Source organism: Ambystoma mexicanum, chromosome 6p (assembly GCF_040938575.1).
Source record: "Ambystoma mexicanum isolate Mex_15411 chromosome 6p, UKY_AmexF1_1, whole genome shotgun sequence".
Taxonomy (NCBI): domain Eukaryota; kingdom Metazoa; phylum Chordata; class Amphibia; order Caudata; family Ambystomatidae; genus Ambystoma; species Ambystoma mexicanum.
The window spans coordinates 942,114,525-942,132,846 of NC_090935.1; the positions used below are offsets into that span (position 1 = coordinate 942,114,525).

The window sequence follows — 18,322 nt, forward strand, 5'->3', positions numbered from 1 at the left end:
CGAGACTACCGTTGCCGACGGAGGAACCTCTCCCGTCGGGGGATCCTGAACCGGGACCTTCTGGTGTTCCCCCGCCCAAGAAAAGAAGGATTCACCCTCCACCTCCTTTTCAGCCGTCGCGCCCCGTCCAGCCCTCCTCCCCGTCCACCCGAGGGGATGATACGGGGACTGACACGGCAGCGACTGGTACGGACGACGAGGTATACGACGAGGATCTACCGTCGTCACCTCCCACCAGGGCTTCTCCGCCCGACGAGATTGGATCGTTCCACTCCATGATCGCCAGGGCATCCGAGCTTTTCCAACTCTGCCCTGAGGAGAAGAAAAAGGAAGGATTCCTTTATCAACGGCGCGAGGCCAAGAGGAAGACGGTCCTCGCGGTGCCTCTACTGGACGACATTTGGGATGAGGGCCTCGCCCTCCTCAAGAACCCTTCCACGACGCCAGCTAGAAGAGACCGGTACGAGAAGAAGTAACGGGTCCCGGACGCGGCCCCCCTGTGCCTCTGGGCCCAGCCTACCCCGGACTCCGTCGTCTCCGCGGCGGCCAGGAAGAAAGCGGGGGGGGGGGTGCGGCCTCCACATCGACTTCCCCACCGGACGGCGAGGGAAAGAAATTGGACGCTATGGGACGCAGGGTCATCTCGTCTGCGGCGACGACGATTAAAGCGGCCAACGCCTTGGCTATCGTGGCCCGCTACGACAGGGAGCTATGGTACAAACTGGCTCGCCTGCTGGACTTCCTACCGGACGACAAGAGGGCGGATGCCCTGGAGATCCTGCAGGAAGGTGAGGTGGCGTCGGACCACGCCATCACTATTGCGATGGACATCGCCGACACTGGGTTTCGCCAGTTGGGCAACGGCGTGTGCCTTAGGCGGCGTGGATGGCTCAAGGCTACGGACTTCCGTCAAGACGTACAGACCAGAGTCCTGGACATGCCGTTCGATGGGAACAACCTGTTTGGGAAAACAGTGGACGATTCCCTTTAGGCCATTAAAGCGGACACTGAGACGGCCCGGGCCCTTGGGGTTCTGCAGCAACGACAGACGCCCTTTCGGAGCAGCGGAGGCAAGGGCGCCTCCAAAGGTTCCGGCGGCGGTTTCTCCACCTACCGTCAAGCGGCCCGCTCGTCGTCTCAGGAGGCCTACAGAGGACGAGGCAAGTCTGGCGGACCCCGCCGTCGTCGCCAAGGAGGTCAAGGCGGCAAAGCCTCGTCGAAACAGGATTGAACCGGCCGTGGGGTCGGGCCCCCACCGAAGCACCCCGGTGGGAGGCCGGCTGGCGAGCTTCGTCAGCGTGTGGGAGTCCATCTCCACCGACCGTTGGGTGCTGGACGCCTTAGCCCGGGGCCACGCGCTCGAGTTTCAAAGAAGGTGCCTGCGCGTCCCCCCCGTGGCCAGGAAGGAGCTTCGCGTCCCTCAGCTTCTCCTGGAGGTAAAGGCGATGCTCAGGAAGGGCGCCATCGAACTCGTCCCAAAGAGGCTTCGGGGCTCAGGAGTTTACTCGAGATACTTCCTCGTGAAGAAGAAGACGGGAGGATGGCGCCCCATCCTAGACCTGCGACGTCTGAACAAGTTCATCAAGGCGCAGAAGTTTCGGATGGTCACCCTCCAGCACGTCCTGGGGCAGCTGGAGGAAGGAGACTTCCTGTCGTCGTTGGATTTGGAGGATGCCTACTTCCAAATTCCCATCCTAAAGGGGCACCGAAAATTCCTCAGGTTTGTGGTCCAAGGGCGTCACTACCAGTTCAAAGCCCTCCCCTTCGGACTACGGTCGGCACCCAGGGTATTCACCAAGTGCCTTGCACCGGTGGCGGCGCAGCTGCGCCGCGAGGGGATCCACGTCTACCCCGACCTGGACGACTGGCTCATCCGAGCCAAGACGAGGGAGCTCGCCGTGGAGCACACGGCAAGGACCGCCAAACTTCTCACGGACCTGGTATTCTCCGTGAACTACGCCAAGTCCCACCTGGTACCCGCGCAAAACGCACTATTTCTGGGAGCGAAGCTCGACACAGTGTCCCTTCTGGCCTCCCCGTCGGAGGAAAGGACCAGGTCCATCCTGGGCAAGGTACAGCGGATGTTGGTTTCCGACGCGGCCAAGGTGAGGTCCTGTCTTGATATTGGGCAAAATCTTCCTCGGGGCCAGCCCTTTGAGAGCAAAAATACCCAATTCAGCCAAAATACAGGTTCTATTGTGCTGAGCAGTGATCTCATGCTAGTGACAAATGACACCCTCAAAGTGTTAGCATATTTATTCTAAGCAGTGAATTTCATATACATTTGGGATTCAAGTTAGAGAATATTACAAAGCATAAAACAAAGAGCAATGCAAAATATAGTGAAACATGGAACTTAGATAAACATAGAGAAACATAGAGAAATATAGAGAAACATAGAGAAACACAGTCTTACGTCCCTTAATCTCAGCCCTGGGAGACCTGGGTTTCTCATAGAAAAACAAGGCTGGAGGACACCGTGAGAGCCAATTCCGGGCACCTGACTGTACACGAATCAAGTCCACAGGCGATCTCCCCCTGATCCCATGTGTGCATGGATATTTTATAATCTCTTGCTGTCAGTCACCATGACGCATAGTTCCAGAACTTTCCCTGTGAGGCTGGTTCATGGAAAAAACCCAGCTCTCTCTGAGATGCTCCCTGCTCGCTCCTACCCCCTCCCTTGGTTCCCATCTGCGCTGGCTGAGGAATGTCTTATCAGTACCTTCCCAGAGAAAAGGAAGATTAGCTTGGAGCCAGGGCTACCGTTAGTGAGGCTGAATATTCTAAGGGAAGCAGGGATGTATTAACCCCATCTGCAAGCTCTAAAAGGCATGCACTCATAGCTTAGTGTTTATAGCGCTTAAGACTGGCTATCTAAGCGCTATATAGGTGCCATGATGTTCCAAACACTCCAAAAATACCTATTAGCTACATAGCTAGGGGCCCTCCCTGCCTGTCTATCAACAATGCTTAATTTGACCTATTTCATACTAGGCCTGCATATCCCTTGTAGCTCACTACTGCATAATGGAAGTGCTACAACAGACTACTGTCAGCATTTTTAGCACATACTTTGAATACACTATTGGCTTTCAGCGGCTAATGCTGTCATCTAAAGCCCTGATTGGCAAGGTTGCAATTTCGTGTATCACTACAGGTCCATCAAGTCCCTCCTCGGAATGATGTCTTCTTGCATCTACCTCATTCCCATGTGCAGTCTCCGGATGCGCCCGTTGCAGGAGCTCCTGGACGCGCGCTGGATCCAAACGACGGGCGGCTTCGAGGAGAGGATCACACTCGACGAGAGTTTCCGCCGAGCGGTCCGGTGGTGGGGCAACCGCGCGCATCTGACGGCGGGCATGGACTTCCAGACCCCAGACCACCAGGAGACTGTGACCACGGATGCCTCCCTGGAAGGGTGGGGAGCGCACACCGAAAATCTGCACGCGAGAGGCCTTTGGCTCCCGACGGAGAAGTCCCTCCATATCAACGTCCTGGAGCTCCGTGCAGTGTTCTGGGCCCTCAGGTCCTTCCTTCCGTCCCTCAAGGGCAAGGTGGTGAGGATCTTCACTGACAACACCACCACCATGTTTTACATCAGGAAACAGGGCGGAACCAGGTCCCCAGCGCTGTCCAAGGAGGCGCAGGACCTGTGGCATTGGGCCGTCGCCCAAAGGATGTTTCTGGTGCCGTTTCATCTGGCAGGGATAAAAAACACCATCGCCGACTCACTCAGCAGGGAGCTGCGCTCGTGCCACGAGTGGGAACTACGGCAGGATCTAGTGGATCGGCTCTTCCGACGGTGGGGCACACCCCAGATCGACCTGTTCGCAACGGCGACGAACTCCAAGTGCCGGAGGTTCGCCAGCAGGTTTCCCCAGGCGAGGAGCATGGGCGATGCTTTCTCGTTCCCCTGGGAGGGCCTGTTCCTCTACGCGTTCCCTCCTTTGCCACTGCTAATCCGGCTCGTCAACCAGCTCAAGAGGTCACGGTGCAGGATGATCCTCGTCGCACCTGCGTGGCCGAGGCAGATATGGTTCCCGGACCTTCTGGACTGGTCAGCGTCCCCGCCAATCAAGCTGCCGGTGGACGCGGATCTACTCTCCAGGGAAGGAGGCGCCATCCTCCACCACGACCCGAAATCGCTGAACTTGCAGGCCTGGCTCCTGCAGCGCTAGAGTTTGGAGGATACGACCTACCGGCCGACTGCAGAGAGGTTCTTGCAAAGGCCAGGGCATCCTCGACTCTTAAATGCTACGGACACAAATGGAAGAGGTTCTCTGTCTGGTGCCACGCACAGAAGATTAACCCTCTACGGATTACGGCTCCCCAGGTACTGCCGTACCTGCTGACGCTGGCCAAAGCTGGACTGGCACACGCGTCCATCAAGATTCATCTTGCTGCGATCTCCCGATACACCAGAACCACGGGCCGGACGTCCTTGTGGTCTCATCGTCTGGTGAAAGAGTTCATGAAGGGACTGTTCAGATCGTTCCCGCCGGTGAAGGCTCCGGCCCCGGCGTGGGAGCTCAACGTGGTGCTGACCAAGCTCATGGGACCTCCGTTCGAGCCTCTGCACTCGGCCCCGTTGAAGTTTCTGTCATGGAAAACAGCGTTTCTTGTGCGGAGGTGATGGCTACGACGGGTGGGAGAGATCCAGGCCCTTTCCTGCAAGGCCCCGTACTTGACTTTTCACGACACGAGGGTAGTGCTCAGGACGCACCCCTCCTTCATGCCCAAGGTACCGTCGGACTTCCATCTCAACGAACCCTTGGTGTTGCCTGTGTTCTTTCCGTCGCCGGCTGAGAGGACTTTGTACTCGCTGGATGTGGCTAGACCGCTGAAGTTCTACGTGGACCGCACGAAGTGTTTTCGGAAGACGTCACAACTCTTTGTGAACTTTGGACCTGTCAATCAGGGGACGGCTCTCTCGAAGGCTTTCATTTCCAGATGGCTCTCCGGCTGTATCATGTACTGTCATCGGTTGGCAAACCGACCGCTGCCTGGCCGTCCGAGAGCCCATTCCACCAGAGCGATCGCAGCTACCACGGCGTTCCTTTCTGGTGTGCCCCTGCTGGACATATGCAGGGCTGCTACGTGGAGGTCGACGCACACCTTCACGAAATTCTACTGCGTCGATCGGGATTCCAGGGAGGAGTCCAGGGTCGGCCAAGCAGTGTTGCGCAACCTGTTCGCCTGAGGTGAGCCTGGTGAGGAGGTAAGATGCTTAATGTTGAGTTTGATGTACTGCTTAATGTTGAGCCTTTGCCACCTCCCGTGGTTGTGCATGTGTGTACTGCTATGTATTCTTTATTCATGAGCATGTGAATCCATGCCAGACCCCATGCTGGAGAAGGAACAAGTTACTTACCTGTAACTGTTGTTCTCCAGCATGGGTCTGGCATGGATTCACATGCGAACCCTCCCGCCTACCCCTCTGCGGCTCTTCACTTGGTCATACTGCCACTTCACGTGCTTCCAAATCTGAAGATGGCTGCCAGAGGCGGTGCTTAGGTAGAGGGCAGTCATTGGCTGTGGTCAGTATGACGCAGAGACCAGTGATTGGTTATTACTACGAAAGACAGATCAGAAACGAAACTGATACTGGTTTTTTCTTTACCGAGGATTCCCAGCCTGACGACGGGGAATATTCATGAGCATGTGAATCCATGCCAGACCCATGCTGGAGAACAACAGTTACAGGTAAGTAACTTGTTCCATCTTCTGCAAGTCCCGAGCGCAGTTGTGCAGGATCTTCTATGGTTGGCTTGCAACAACAACATTCTCAGGGGAGAGTCCTTTTGGCAACCATGGCCGGAGATAACGGTAGTGACGAACGCCTCACTCACGGGGTCGGGAGCACACACCAACGATCTGACAATCAACGGTCGTTGGTCTCCATCGGAGTCCAGACTACATACCAACCCGTTGGAGATGAGGGCAATCAGACTAGCTCTGAAGGCCTTTCTGCCCTCTGTACAGGGAAAGAATGTCCTGATAATGACAGACAATACAGTGGCCATGTACTATCTCAACAAGAGAGGAGGTGTAGGGTCACTGCCACTGTGCAGAGAAGCAATGCAGCTCTGGTTCTGGGCAATACGAGAAGGAATCTCTGTCGGCAATTCACCTAGCCGGAGAGAAGAACACGGCGGCAGATGCTCTGAGCAGGCAGAGCATGGTCTCTCACGAGTGGGAGCTGGCTCAGGAAGTCCTTCTGGAGATCTTTGCCCTTTGGGGAACCCCTCAAGTGGATCTGTTTGCCACCGCGATCAACCGGAAGTGCGATCAGTACTGCTCAAGGGAATTTCCTCAAAGAGGAGCTCTGGGAGACACGTTCGTAGTGGAGTGGAATTTTCCACTGCTGTACACGTTTCCCCCAGTCCCGTGATTCCTCAAGTAATCAGGAGGTTGAGAAAGTTCAGGAAAACCATGATCCTAATTGCACCGGATTGAGCCAGGAGAACGTGGTACCCGGACCTTCTCGACATGTCCATCTGCCCTCCAATGCATCTTCCGCAAAGAGAGGATCTTCTCTCGCAAGAGGAAGGTCGGGTTCTCCATCCAGAGGTCAAGACACACAACCTTCAAGCATGGTTTCTGAGAGGTTGAGATGCAAGGATTGCGATCTTCCGGATGATGTAATGGAAATCTTGCTTTCGGCCAGAAGACCAGCAACAAAATCTTTGTACCAATGTCGCTGGAACAGGTTGAGTAACTGGTGCAAAGACAAGGATGTGGACCCTTTTCAGTGTGGCACCCCAATGGTGCTCTCTTTTCTACTACATCTAGCTAATCTGGGGCTCCAGATAGGAACAATCAAAGGTTACCTTGCTGCGCTGTCCATTTTCAAGCGCTCCTCGGAAGAGGTTTCATATTTCAAAATACCGTTAATTATTCAATTCTTAAAGGGGCTTACTAATGTATACCCTCCAGTACCTTTTCATGTACCAACTTGGCACTTAAATTTAGTATTAACATTTTTGACTTGCATAACTTTTGAGCCTCTGCACTCATGTCCATTGAGGCTTTTGACTCTAAAAACTGTCCTCTTTGTGGCCCTATCATCAGCCCGCAGGGTTAGCGAACTTCAGGCTCTCTCATGCAAACCACCATATACTGTTTTTTATAAGGATACTTTAAAGTTAAACCTTCGTTCTTGCTAAAAGTAGTCTCGGACTTCCATTTGTCACAAAAAATAGTACTACCAACTTTTTATCCTCCTCCTCATCTGGGCAAGGAAGAGGAGAGATTACACAGACTAGATCCCAAGAGGGCTGTTAGTTTTTACGTCTCAAGGATGGCTAAATTGAGACAAGATGACCAACTATTTGTGGTTATACTGGTCATAAATTAGGCTCATCTGTAACGAAACAGACCATTTCCCGCTGGATCATATTATCCATAGTTCAATGCTACAGATTGCCGGGAAAAGAACCACCAGATGGACTTTGTGCCCATTCTACAAGGGGAATGGCTACTTCTGCGGCTCTAAAGAGGGGAGTTCCGGCAGCAGATATTTGTGCAGCTGCAACCTGGAAAACCATGCATACTTTTGTTAAACGTTATTGTCTGGACACTGCCTCCTCTAATGAGGGTTTATTTGCAAAGGCAGTTCTGCATTCTGTCCACGAAAACTGAAATTCAGTATTCCCACCTCCAAAAATTGATACTGCTAGGGGAGCCTATCACAAGATGAGGAATACGTGGGACGAAACAATCCATTCGAAGAACAAGTTACTTACCAACTGTAACGTTCTTTCGACTGGATGTTCCTCCCACGTATTCCTCATCGACCCTCCCATCCTACCCCACAGTACAGTTTACGTTTTCTTACACTTTCCTCTCACGAAGAACGTATCGGTCATGGGACACGCCTGGGTGTTCCTCCGCCTTTGGTATTGTATTCACAACGGATATTTTAGCCAGAGGCTCCTCTAAAACTTCTATAATCTTATTCTGGGGAAATCCAGCGGTTAGCAATGAGCATGTTAGAATTTCCTCATCGGTCGGGGTGTTTTTACTAAATTTATTTCCTTGATCTGATGCCGGTGAATTTTTTGCGATTGTTAGCGAGTGAGCCTCAGTATTCATAGGGAAAGTTCCCTTTGCTGTACTTTCTTTGGGTTTGGAATTCCATATTTATCTTTGGTATGTGGCTTGGAACGTGTCATATTCGCACGTTTTTTTTTTTTTTCCCGACAAACTACTTTTGAATGAAATACTCCTCCTCACTCAGTATCTGGGCACACAAAGGAAGTTTGTCAAAGTCTGGCATATTGGATTTTAAAGTGTACGCCATTGTGAGCCCGTTTCAATCTCTGCAAAGGAAACAAATGGCAACCCCACGTGGCGGTTGGAAGAGAGCCGTTCGCTGCCGAGCTGAACAGGCAGAACAGGTACTCTCCATAGGAACGCCCGCAAATGCACGTGCGCCCGAGATACATGGGGCTGCTGGTGAAGAGGCGTAGTTAGGCCTCTGCAATTGATAAATAACACATTTTAGTCTTTGAAGACGTGTTTAAGAACGTGTTATAGTGAAGACATTGTTAGTTGATAACAGGGAATGTCATACCGTTCTCTGTGGTATAGAAAAAGTGCCCCACAACGTTCTCGTGGTGACAACAGCTTCAGGCAGGTATGGCAGAACAAGCACTTTCGAAAGGCACTCCCTCAAATGCTCGCATCCGAGATTTATAGGGCTGCTGGTGAAGGGACGGAGTTAGGGCTCGTTCTCTGTGGTATAGAAAAAGTGCTCCGTGACGGCAGGTACGGCAGAACAGGCACTCTCCAAAGGCACTCCCTCAAATGCGCACGATGTGTATATTTCCTGAAGAAATTATTCATGCAAAATCAGCCTCTTTGTCAGGTATCTGCTGCCGCTATTCTGTTCAAACAAGCATGTGACCTTTTAAACATCCAGCTCTAGAGAAAAGTGAGTTATTAACCTGGTATACACGCATTTCGTCGACCACTTTTTCATCGTGGGACTTTTCATCGCCGACCCTTTCATCGCCAACATTTTTTTTTTGTTTACATTTTGTTTTTGGGGGGTGGGGTGTTTGTGCGGGTTGGGGTATAATTATTTAAGTAAAGGGAGGGTTTGGGAGAGGCGCAGCCCTCCATAAATAAAAATAAAAAAAATTATAGAAAATGTTGGCGATGAAAGGGTCGGCGATGGAAAGTCCCACGATGAAATTTCAGTTGGCGAAATAACGTAGAACCATTAACCTATAGATGTAGTCCTCAAGTGTTATCTTTTATACATTCACGTGCATTCCATAGCCTCTTTGTTAGAATGACTGTTTCGTTACTTAACCAGAATCTGATTAAGATACAAATGCTTCGGAGTTGCATTTCACAGTTTTCTATTTAAAGCATTGTTGTTTTAAATGGGATAGTGTTTAATTTTGTATTTGCTGAATGATGTATCTGGATTTCTTTTGGTAGACCATAACATGTTAAATTACTATGGCAATTCAAAGTCTGCCTCTGTCACTGTAGTTCTATAGGGAATCCCAATGTTCTAATAAGAACAGAATGTATTTACAAAATCGAAAGTTCAATCATTCTAGGAGGCAGGCTACTGAAAATTACCCTTCACAGTTGAGGCTAAAGTGTTAGTGTATAATCATATTCACAAACATAATATGAAATGTCTGTGTTGTTTTGTAGCCATTTATTCCACCCTCGCTAAGTAAAACAGAATATGATTCAGAGGAAAGCCAAGATAGTGCGGATGAAGATGATGGCTGTGAAGAAGGTGCATATTCAGATACACAAATGCAAGAGCATTCCAATCACAACTCCTACAGGTATGAGCTCAAGTTTGTCATCTGTATTTACAAACGTGAAATATTGTTTTAGGTTTAATTGTAATGTTAAGTTTGCCTCTACCAAACGGGTACATGGCTCTTCCACTCCCCATTACAATTATTACAGGATTATTGTTACTATAAACCTCCTGCTCAGTCCCCTTATTAAAACACATTTTTTATATTATGTATAACAAAACGCCACCATTTTTGTTTGATTGATATTTTTTTTAATAAATACTGTTGCAGTAGGATAGTTGTTCATGAAGCTCATTGGTTGGGACCATGTGAAAATTAAAGGAAGTTGGTGTGAGCTCATAGACATCAGGTTCTGGCCCTAGCTCCGAGTAAGAATGTCAGTTGCTGCTACGTAACCGTGCAGGCATGCTATAATTGGTTAAAAAATGTCACTGGGATGTTTTGAAGATTTCCCATGCCTATCCTATAGAGCTTGTACTTCTTTAATCGTTGTATTTGTTTACTAAATGATGAGGTACTCAATGTTCTGGTGACCAAAGCACTATCCACTTGTGTACAGCACACTGTTCCTCACTCGCCGATGACGAGTGGCGTTTACACATTTTGAGGCCTGCTTATTGTACATGTATGCAGGTCGACATTGATTTTGTGCTCTGCCTGCTTCTGCAGGGCTCACATTTGTATTGAAATTAAATATGTAGTAGTATCCTATGTGTGAAAGATGTCAATAAAGTGAAAGAAAGGGTGGTTAGACTATTATTTGCAGTGGTGGTTGTCAGAAACAATGGTTTGCCAATTATCATAGCCCAACTTATGTCCATCCCATGGCCTCTCAAGTAGCATCTCAAGAGAAAATTGGAAAAGAGAGATTTATTTATGTGATAACAAAGTCTAGGGTATGGGAGACATGAGAGGTTACAGTATATTGAGTGTATGAAAGCTATTAATTCTGTGTTGGACATACCTGTGACTTGAGAGAAGAAAGCCTAATGCGATTGTCTGGCTGTGATGAGCTGGACATATACACAGTATTTATTTGTTGTGATTTAAACATGCAGTACATCTAAAGAGTTTATTTGCTTCAGGGCATATGTGATGACCTATCCGGATGATAAACAGATTCTTAAGATGGTGGAGAAAATAAGGGAGAACATGATTGAGTAAATGTGAACCACGACAGTCGTTGGCAATGCCTTCTTCATTCTTTCGGGATTTTTTGAAGTTCCTGTAGTTTTGATCTTGGCATGATACAGGAGTGATATTGTTCCAGAGTTCTGGTCTGTGCAGCTTAGTCTTTTTGCTGTTGAGTTGTTCACGGTTTTAGCTGGGTTGTAATGGTTGAGGCGCAGATCTAAGGGCCTTTTTCAAGAGATCTTTGCGTAGTTTGCATAATGTTTCAAGTGTAACTTGTTTCTCAACTAGAGGTCTTTTCAATGACCGTAGAGCTGGGGAGGCATTGCCATGTTAGACTACGCCATAAATAAACTGTGTTTTGTAATAATTGCATTTGTATAACGAGTTTTCCGGTAGGTCCAGTTAAACTACAGCAGTTTAACTTGCCCAAAAATGCTTCTTCCAGTTCTGTTTTATGGTTGGTGCCTAAGAAAGTTGGGAATTTTTATGGTATGAGGTTTGACAGGGAATTATTGGTAAGGGTGGTCATTTGTTTGAAGGGGTGCTAGAGTCAATGAGTTACAACTGTTTTGCTGAACTTGAAGGGATAGGTTGGAGTCTTAATGTGTCTAGCCATTTACACAGGATTTCCAGGTCTAGTTTGCTTCCCAGGTTTAGCTAGGCCAATTTTGTATGTTAAAGCACAATTTATTGCACAACATTCATCTTCATATAGTAATTAGACAGTCAGCGATATTGTTATTTGTTATCTTTGGCACAGTTTGGAAATCATCAACAGAAATTTGAAATGAACAGTAAAGGTATTGATCAGGTTTTACCAAAGTCTCATGTATGCATTGAAGAACAAGGAGGAAGAAAGGAGCCTTGTGGAACTCCACATTGTTAGAGAACTGGCAGAGAATGTACCTAGTTGTGCCTGAATTTACCTGTTTAGGAATGATTCTACCCTTTGGATGCCTTGCGTCATATGCTCTGGTCTGCTGAAAGCCTTACAATTATCACTTCCTACTGGCCATTGGTAAAAGTGGCTCTTGTGAGTAACAAATGGTGTGATATGCACATTTGGAGCATGTATGGGGGTGAGTATCTTTTTATGCCTGGTTAGTAGCGTTCAATTTGAAAAGTTTACCCCAGGCTATCGAATTGGAAGCGTCTGAAAGGTACCAAACGTATAAGTACCATGCTCTTTTTCTCGTCCAAGGTTTAAGGTTGGATTCTTTGATGTTAGGGTATTTTCTGTGATACTGTTTGATCAAAACCCAGGTTGTTTGTCCTTGAGGAGGTTGAGATTTTTGTTGTGGTTTGTGGTTGAACAATGGCTAATACTTCTATTAATTTTGCCCTGAATGGCAATTTGGTAATTGGTTTATAGTTTGCTAGCACCTCCAGGTCATCATGCGCATTTTTAGTAGTGATATGATAATGACCAGTTTCACTGTTGTGATAGTACACCTATTCCGAATGATGCATTGAATGTTTTTAATAGGCAAGGAGCTAGCATGTGAATTTGGCCTGCTGGGAGCCTTCCCCCTCCTCTTGCCGCCTGGCTCTTTCTGCTCTGCCTTCCCTGTGTGGCTCTTCCACATTTCCTACACTTCCTTGTTTGCTACTTTCTAGGCTGCTCCCTTTCTTTCTAGTTGATTTTACCAGCTATGGCTATCCCGACCTGCTTGTCTGCCTTGCCTTCTGCCCCCCACACTACCTTCCGCCCCAGACTACCTTCAAGCAGTCTGTTAGCTAGACTTGGTGATTGCTGATCCATCAAGCAGGATACAGCATTGCATACAGCATATTACACTGTATCTGTACCACAATCGTATGGTGGCTGTCACGTGGTATGGTTAGTCGATAGCCACTCCACCATAGTAACGCAACAGCATTAGTGGCACCTCTTGCATTGCACCAGGCGTGAAGTCCTCAGTCTGTTTTTGGAGCTGTGTGTGCCTTCCTATCGTAGATCCTTTTATCCAAACGCTGAGGTCCGAGTAGTCACTGACTCTTCACTTTCTTTTTTACCTGCGTCATGTCTTACAGTACTTTGAATTTTAAGCCCTGTAAAGAGTGTCAGGCAAATGTCTATCTCCATTTGGTCCTTTAGGATAGGACCATAACATGGAGGATTTTGATTACCCTCAGCCCATGCACCCTTAGGCTGTATGTGAATAGCTGGCCAAGGTTTTCCTGACCTTGAGCAAGAAAACTGTAGAGAAGACTTCTCCGGAGAAATCCAAACCTGTGAATACTTGTGCTAAGCCTTTGGCACGGAGCACACTTCCAAGTTGGAGGAGAGGGATTCAGTGGAAGAGAAAGAGCAACTACACACTCTATTCCTTACCTTGGAAGCAGCACCACCAGTCGAGGATTAGATCAAGAGCAGAGGCATCTGAAACCCTTCTTATATACTTCTGCCTCTTTCCCCTGAGAAGCAGGAGGATTTACAGAGAACTGTTTAATGGGTTTAAGTCAGTGCCTTGTCCCACTGAGTTTGCCAGCATCCGAGTCAGAACACAAGCATTGGCCACACTTGGCACTTTATGCCCACAGTTTTGGTACAAAATATGCTGGGCCGGCAGTGGTTTCTACTCTGATGCCAATCTTAGTGCCTCCTCTACATCTCTCCAGTTGGTGCTTCCACCTTGGCTCATGTTGAGTCCATCATTCCAGTGGAGGAACACCTCTTTTTTAGCTTGGAACCCTCAGCGGGTTTGGGGGCTTTGTTCTCTGACTTCTTGGTGGAAAATACTTTTGGGTTAGCCCTGCCAGACTTGATAAAATGGTGGAAGGATGCAGCTGGTCTTGACACCTCTCCTGAGTTTGAAATCTGCAGCAAATACAGAAACATCTTTCATGCCAATATCCGAGTGTGTAGAAATGTGGTGATCAGGGGACTGTGATATATGGGGCCTCCCAGCTTCATCAGTGGAGAAAAGGGCCATTCCCTCTCTGGCATCATAGAGCCTGAATCTCTAGAGTTTTGGATCCTGCCTTTCATTCTGGCTTTAATAACTCCAGATCAGCTGTCTGCAGAAAATATTTGCAGGAGCATAGACCATCTCTGGCTTTCCTATCACCTGCAGAAAGTTTGGTGTTCTTCCTGACAGTTTCCACAGACGGGTAGCCTTAAGAAATTATATTCTAGGGAAGCAAGCTTCTTGCCTGTGGCAGCCTTGCCGTGCATTCAGTCAGTGCCATTTGCACATTGGCTCGCTAGAACCATAACTTTTTGGATGTAGGATGTGTGGTAGCGAGGACATTCAGGACACATTCCACCAGATGGTGTTTGAAAAGAGATGGTAAAGCATAACATTAAAGCAGGGATAGATACCATGGACTGTGTGGCAGATCCAGGGTTCTGGTAAGACATTTGTGGATTCGTACCTCAAGGTTATGCCAGGTCATATAATCTAAACCTTTAGACATGCCGTTTGATGTCAAATGTTTTTGTCAGCAATGCTGCGATTGCCTCAATAAGTCCTTCATAGCCATGTCAAAGTCTCTTGGGCTATCGGCTCCTTTGACATCTGTTGTGTGTCTTTCCTTCCTGAATGAATGTGTATTATTAAATGAGTGATGCATGCATGGAATGTAAGTGGTATGGGTGTTCCACAAGCAGCAATTGGAGGCTTAGGATCCGGAGCATGGATGCTACTGATCGGTGCTTACTTTCTACATAACTTAAAACATTGCTATGACTGTTGTCATACCAATAATACAGATAACCTTTTTGCACCTGCTGGACAGAGCCACACATCATCGTTCAAAATGGGTCTGCCCTAAGGTCTGATGTAATGCCGTTCAGGCACGGACCATCAAGGCCCATGCCTTAAGCCTAGAAAACCAGTCACTTTGTCAGGTAGTTACGGCCAGGGCAAGAATTCCTATTGATGCTCCCACCACCAGCTGTTCTATGACAAAGTGAATTAATTGAACACTGGGATATGCAGTTCACCTTCCGTAAACATCAGTTTCTCTCCGATCGCACCAAGGTGGGCTATATGGTAGCACAAATGGTGGCAGTGCCCTAGCATGGGTAACTCCTCTGGTGACCTCGAAGAGCAACATCCTGGACAGCTTTGATGCCTTCTTGACTGTCTTTAGAAGGATGTTCATAAGACCTCAAACAACCTATAGCGCACAAGACGGTCTTTTGGATTTCACACAAGGCATTCTTGATACGCCAAGCTATGTGAGCAAATTTAGACAACTGGCCAATGAGACAGGTTGGCCAAAAGAAACCAGATCTACATTATTCGGATGGGGGCTGATCGGAGAACTGAAATAGGAGCTGGTGAGTGTCACTCACCCAGCGTCTTTTGCGGACCTAGTGAACTTGCGTTGCATTTGGATTACTGGAGTGTACAACGCCATGAAAAGAAACACTGCATGACATAACACCAACAGCAACCCTACCCGGTTCGATTCTTTTGCAATATTGCAGAAACAGAACCAATGCAGATTGTGGAAACTAGAGGCTTATCAGAGGACGAAAGACGGAGACACTTTCTGGGCCTATATATGTATTGTGGAGGTAAGGGTCATCTTGTCACAGAATGCCCACTGGCTTCTGGGAAATAACAGGGTCACAAGCTCGTCGGTTCCTAACTGGGACATCGGTCTGGGAGACATCAGAGAGGCCCACATATCCCTGAGGCTATCGGGGATATGAGCCCAGAAGCCAGATACTCCAAGCACTGTTTGCTCAGTTATCACAGACGAAGAGCAACCGTTTACCATACCTGCCCTATTGGATTATATAGCTGCCGGATATTTTAAGACCTGCAGTGGGTCCAACAGCAACACATTCCAGTAAAACTCAAAGAACATGCACGAGCCATTGAAGGGGTTGATGTGGAACCCCCGAGTTCTGGTCCTTGTAACCAGTCAAACCTGGGAGCTTACGCTTTGCATAGGAACGCACTGACCGACTTAATTACTGTACTTGTTTTTCCATTTTATTTTGTAGAACAGGGAAAGTGGTTAGGCAGAATAGGATTCTGGACTGAGGACCTTTTATGTATAGAGATCCTGATAAGCACCCCTTTTGACTTTCTGTTAGAGTAGGGCTTGATCTTGTAGAGTATGGAAAGAATAGGCTTTGACTTTGAAAGAGAGAAAATAAATACCCCTTGAGGCATGCCTCTGTGTCTGTGTCCTGATTCTGATGTACCACAGTGCTTTCTTCTCCATTTTCTCACATTACCCAGGTTTCCCAGTGATACAGAAGGAACCTTATTTCTAATTCTAGTTTTTCATCATGGGTATTTTCATTAAATGCATAAACAATCCGCACTTCTCCCCCAACAAAATCAATAGCTAGAGAGAACGAGTGATTCCTTACTCTCCTCACAGATAGACTGACCCTAACGTGCCCTTCTCTTCAAATTGGGCATATTGATGCAGCCTTAAGATGGTTTTATATGCCATGTTGCTCTGCCAACTATTTTTCATTTTTCTCTTTGGCACCTTTGGTACCACCTAAAGAGAGCAAAGCCCTTGCAAAAAAGATATGATTGTTGACTTGCACTGTATAACCCCCACATTGTTATTGTATGTGCTCCTCTACAACATTCTACATCAATGCCTCTCAGCCGAAAAATCACTAGACAACTAATCTAATTTAGTGTTGCATTGCAAGGCGTCTTGCAGTCTGTTTTCTTTCCATGATCATGGTGCGGTACCAGGATATCCCCCAAGTGTGGCTGCATGCTGTTTGGGACACTGAGAATGTGACTTACTTGCCTACACTGGACAGATTTTGTTGCACACTGATGCCTGTAGTATAATGAAGGCCATATTCAGTTATACATAATATGACCAACAAACGATGGGCCACGCATTTAAATGATTCATTTTCATAGCAAAGTTGATTGGCAGTCCTATATAGCTACCACAAGCATATTTATTTTGCTCATTTCAATACCCAAAAGCCGGCATGGATAATTGTGATATTTTCTGTTACAGCTGGTCTTTGATGCGGTTGGCTATGGTTAAGCTGGTGCTTCAAAACCTCAAGACGTTTTACCCCCTTGCTGGCCATGACCTTTCAGGTAAGTTGTCTGCTGTAATAGGAAAACCTCTGTTCCTATATATATATATTTTTTTTTTTTATTCTGGCATTTAATTGAATGGATACTCATTCATAACTCCTGTGGATTCCTGTTCGCTAACTTAGTGATGCTTATATGTGTGATCCAAATGTTGGGCTAATCATCAATGTTTTAATCAGTAGTTTTCGCAAAATGAATTGCTAATCGGATGGGGTGACAAGGAACCAAACTCATTCAGTGTTTCCCATGACTTATACCACCCGAACAGCATCAACCTCAAGTCGTTTGTTTCAGGAAAGGAAGATTAAATTATTTGTATTGATTCTGGCCTTCACAAGGTCTCCGATCTTTAATTTACAATTTCTAGCGTATGGTATCCTGATCTCTTCCGATATCACAGAGCAGATGGGAAAAAGTCCCTCAACAATGCTTACAATGGAGGTTTTAATTTTATTTGGATTTACAATGGCACATACACATTATGCTATGTGCCATTCACAGTGATGTGATGGTGAAGGTTCCTTAAAATAGACTGACATTCACAGAAAGGATGTGGGGTTTATTTTAATTCTAGAGAAAATAAATGCAATTCCTCAGAGCCGCTAATGCACACATTGGCTCTGTCTTTCCCTATTTGAGGCAGAAAGACAAGGACCAAGAGCGTACGCCAGCTAATTATCTTTGTTTGGGCACCAGTTCCAAGATATGGCTCCTAAGTCCCTCTCAGTGTGTGCGCTCTCTCCTGCTCTGGAATCCTTTATGGAATTCTTTATGCAATTGGTTCTCAGGAAAAACGATTTGGATTCAATCCAATCTAACTCCGACAGCAACGCTGTATTCAATCAATCCATTTGGCTCCCAGTTTTTAGTTGGTTCTCCCCTAAACATTCTGTCACTCCAGACTCCACCTTCTAAAGTTTCATCCCTATCTCTGCTCTCGTGGAAGGATGGATAGGATTGTAGCTTATTCTAGTGATGTCCCTCCTAGAAAACACACACTGCCTCTGACAGGATACGGGTCCTTCATGGGCTGGTCAACATGGTTTGGCAAAAGCTAAGACTACTCCACACCGTGTCATGATGTAATTTGGTGTTCTCTTGGAATTACATCATATTAGTTTCTATAAATCTACATTCTAATGCCTCATAGGTTTATAAATTATTGGATGAAGTATTTCTTCTTCTAGGAAAATAAATCTGATTACGCTGAGCTTTAAAAATGGCAGAGTTATAAGATTATATCCTTTTACAGCAGCAGTTGTGATCAGATTTTGATTGTTGATATATTTATAAATTCTGCTCATCTTTCCCATTGAGTCCATATATTTGATTTATTTCTAGGAC

The 18,322-nt window shown here is 47.1% G+C and overlaps 1 protein-coding gene across 2 annotated transcripts in view; it reads left to right on the top strand.

The window, feature by feature from the left end:
* DMXL1 (Dmx like 1) overlaps nucleotides 1-18,322 on the top strand; it is a 1,868,248-nt gene that overhangs the window by 1,352,145 nt on the left and 497,781 nt on the right. For both annotated transcript variants that reach the window (XM_069625559.1, XM_069625560.1), the window contains exons 30-31: nucleotides 9,679-9,818; nucleotides 16,893-16,978. In XM_069625559.1, the coding sequence (XP_069481660.1) occupies nucleotides 9,679-9,818; nucleotides 16,893-16,978 (226 nt within the window). The remainder of the gene's footprint in view (nucleotides 1-9,678; nucleotides 9,819-16,892; nucleotides 16,979-18,322) is intronic.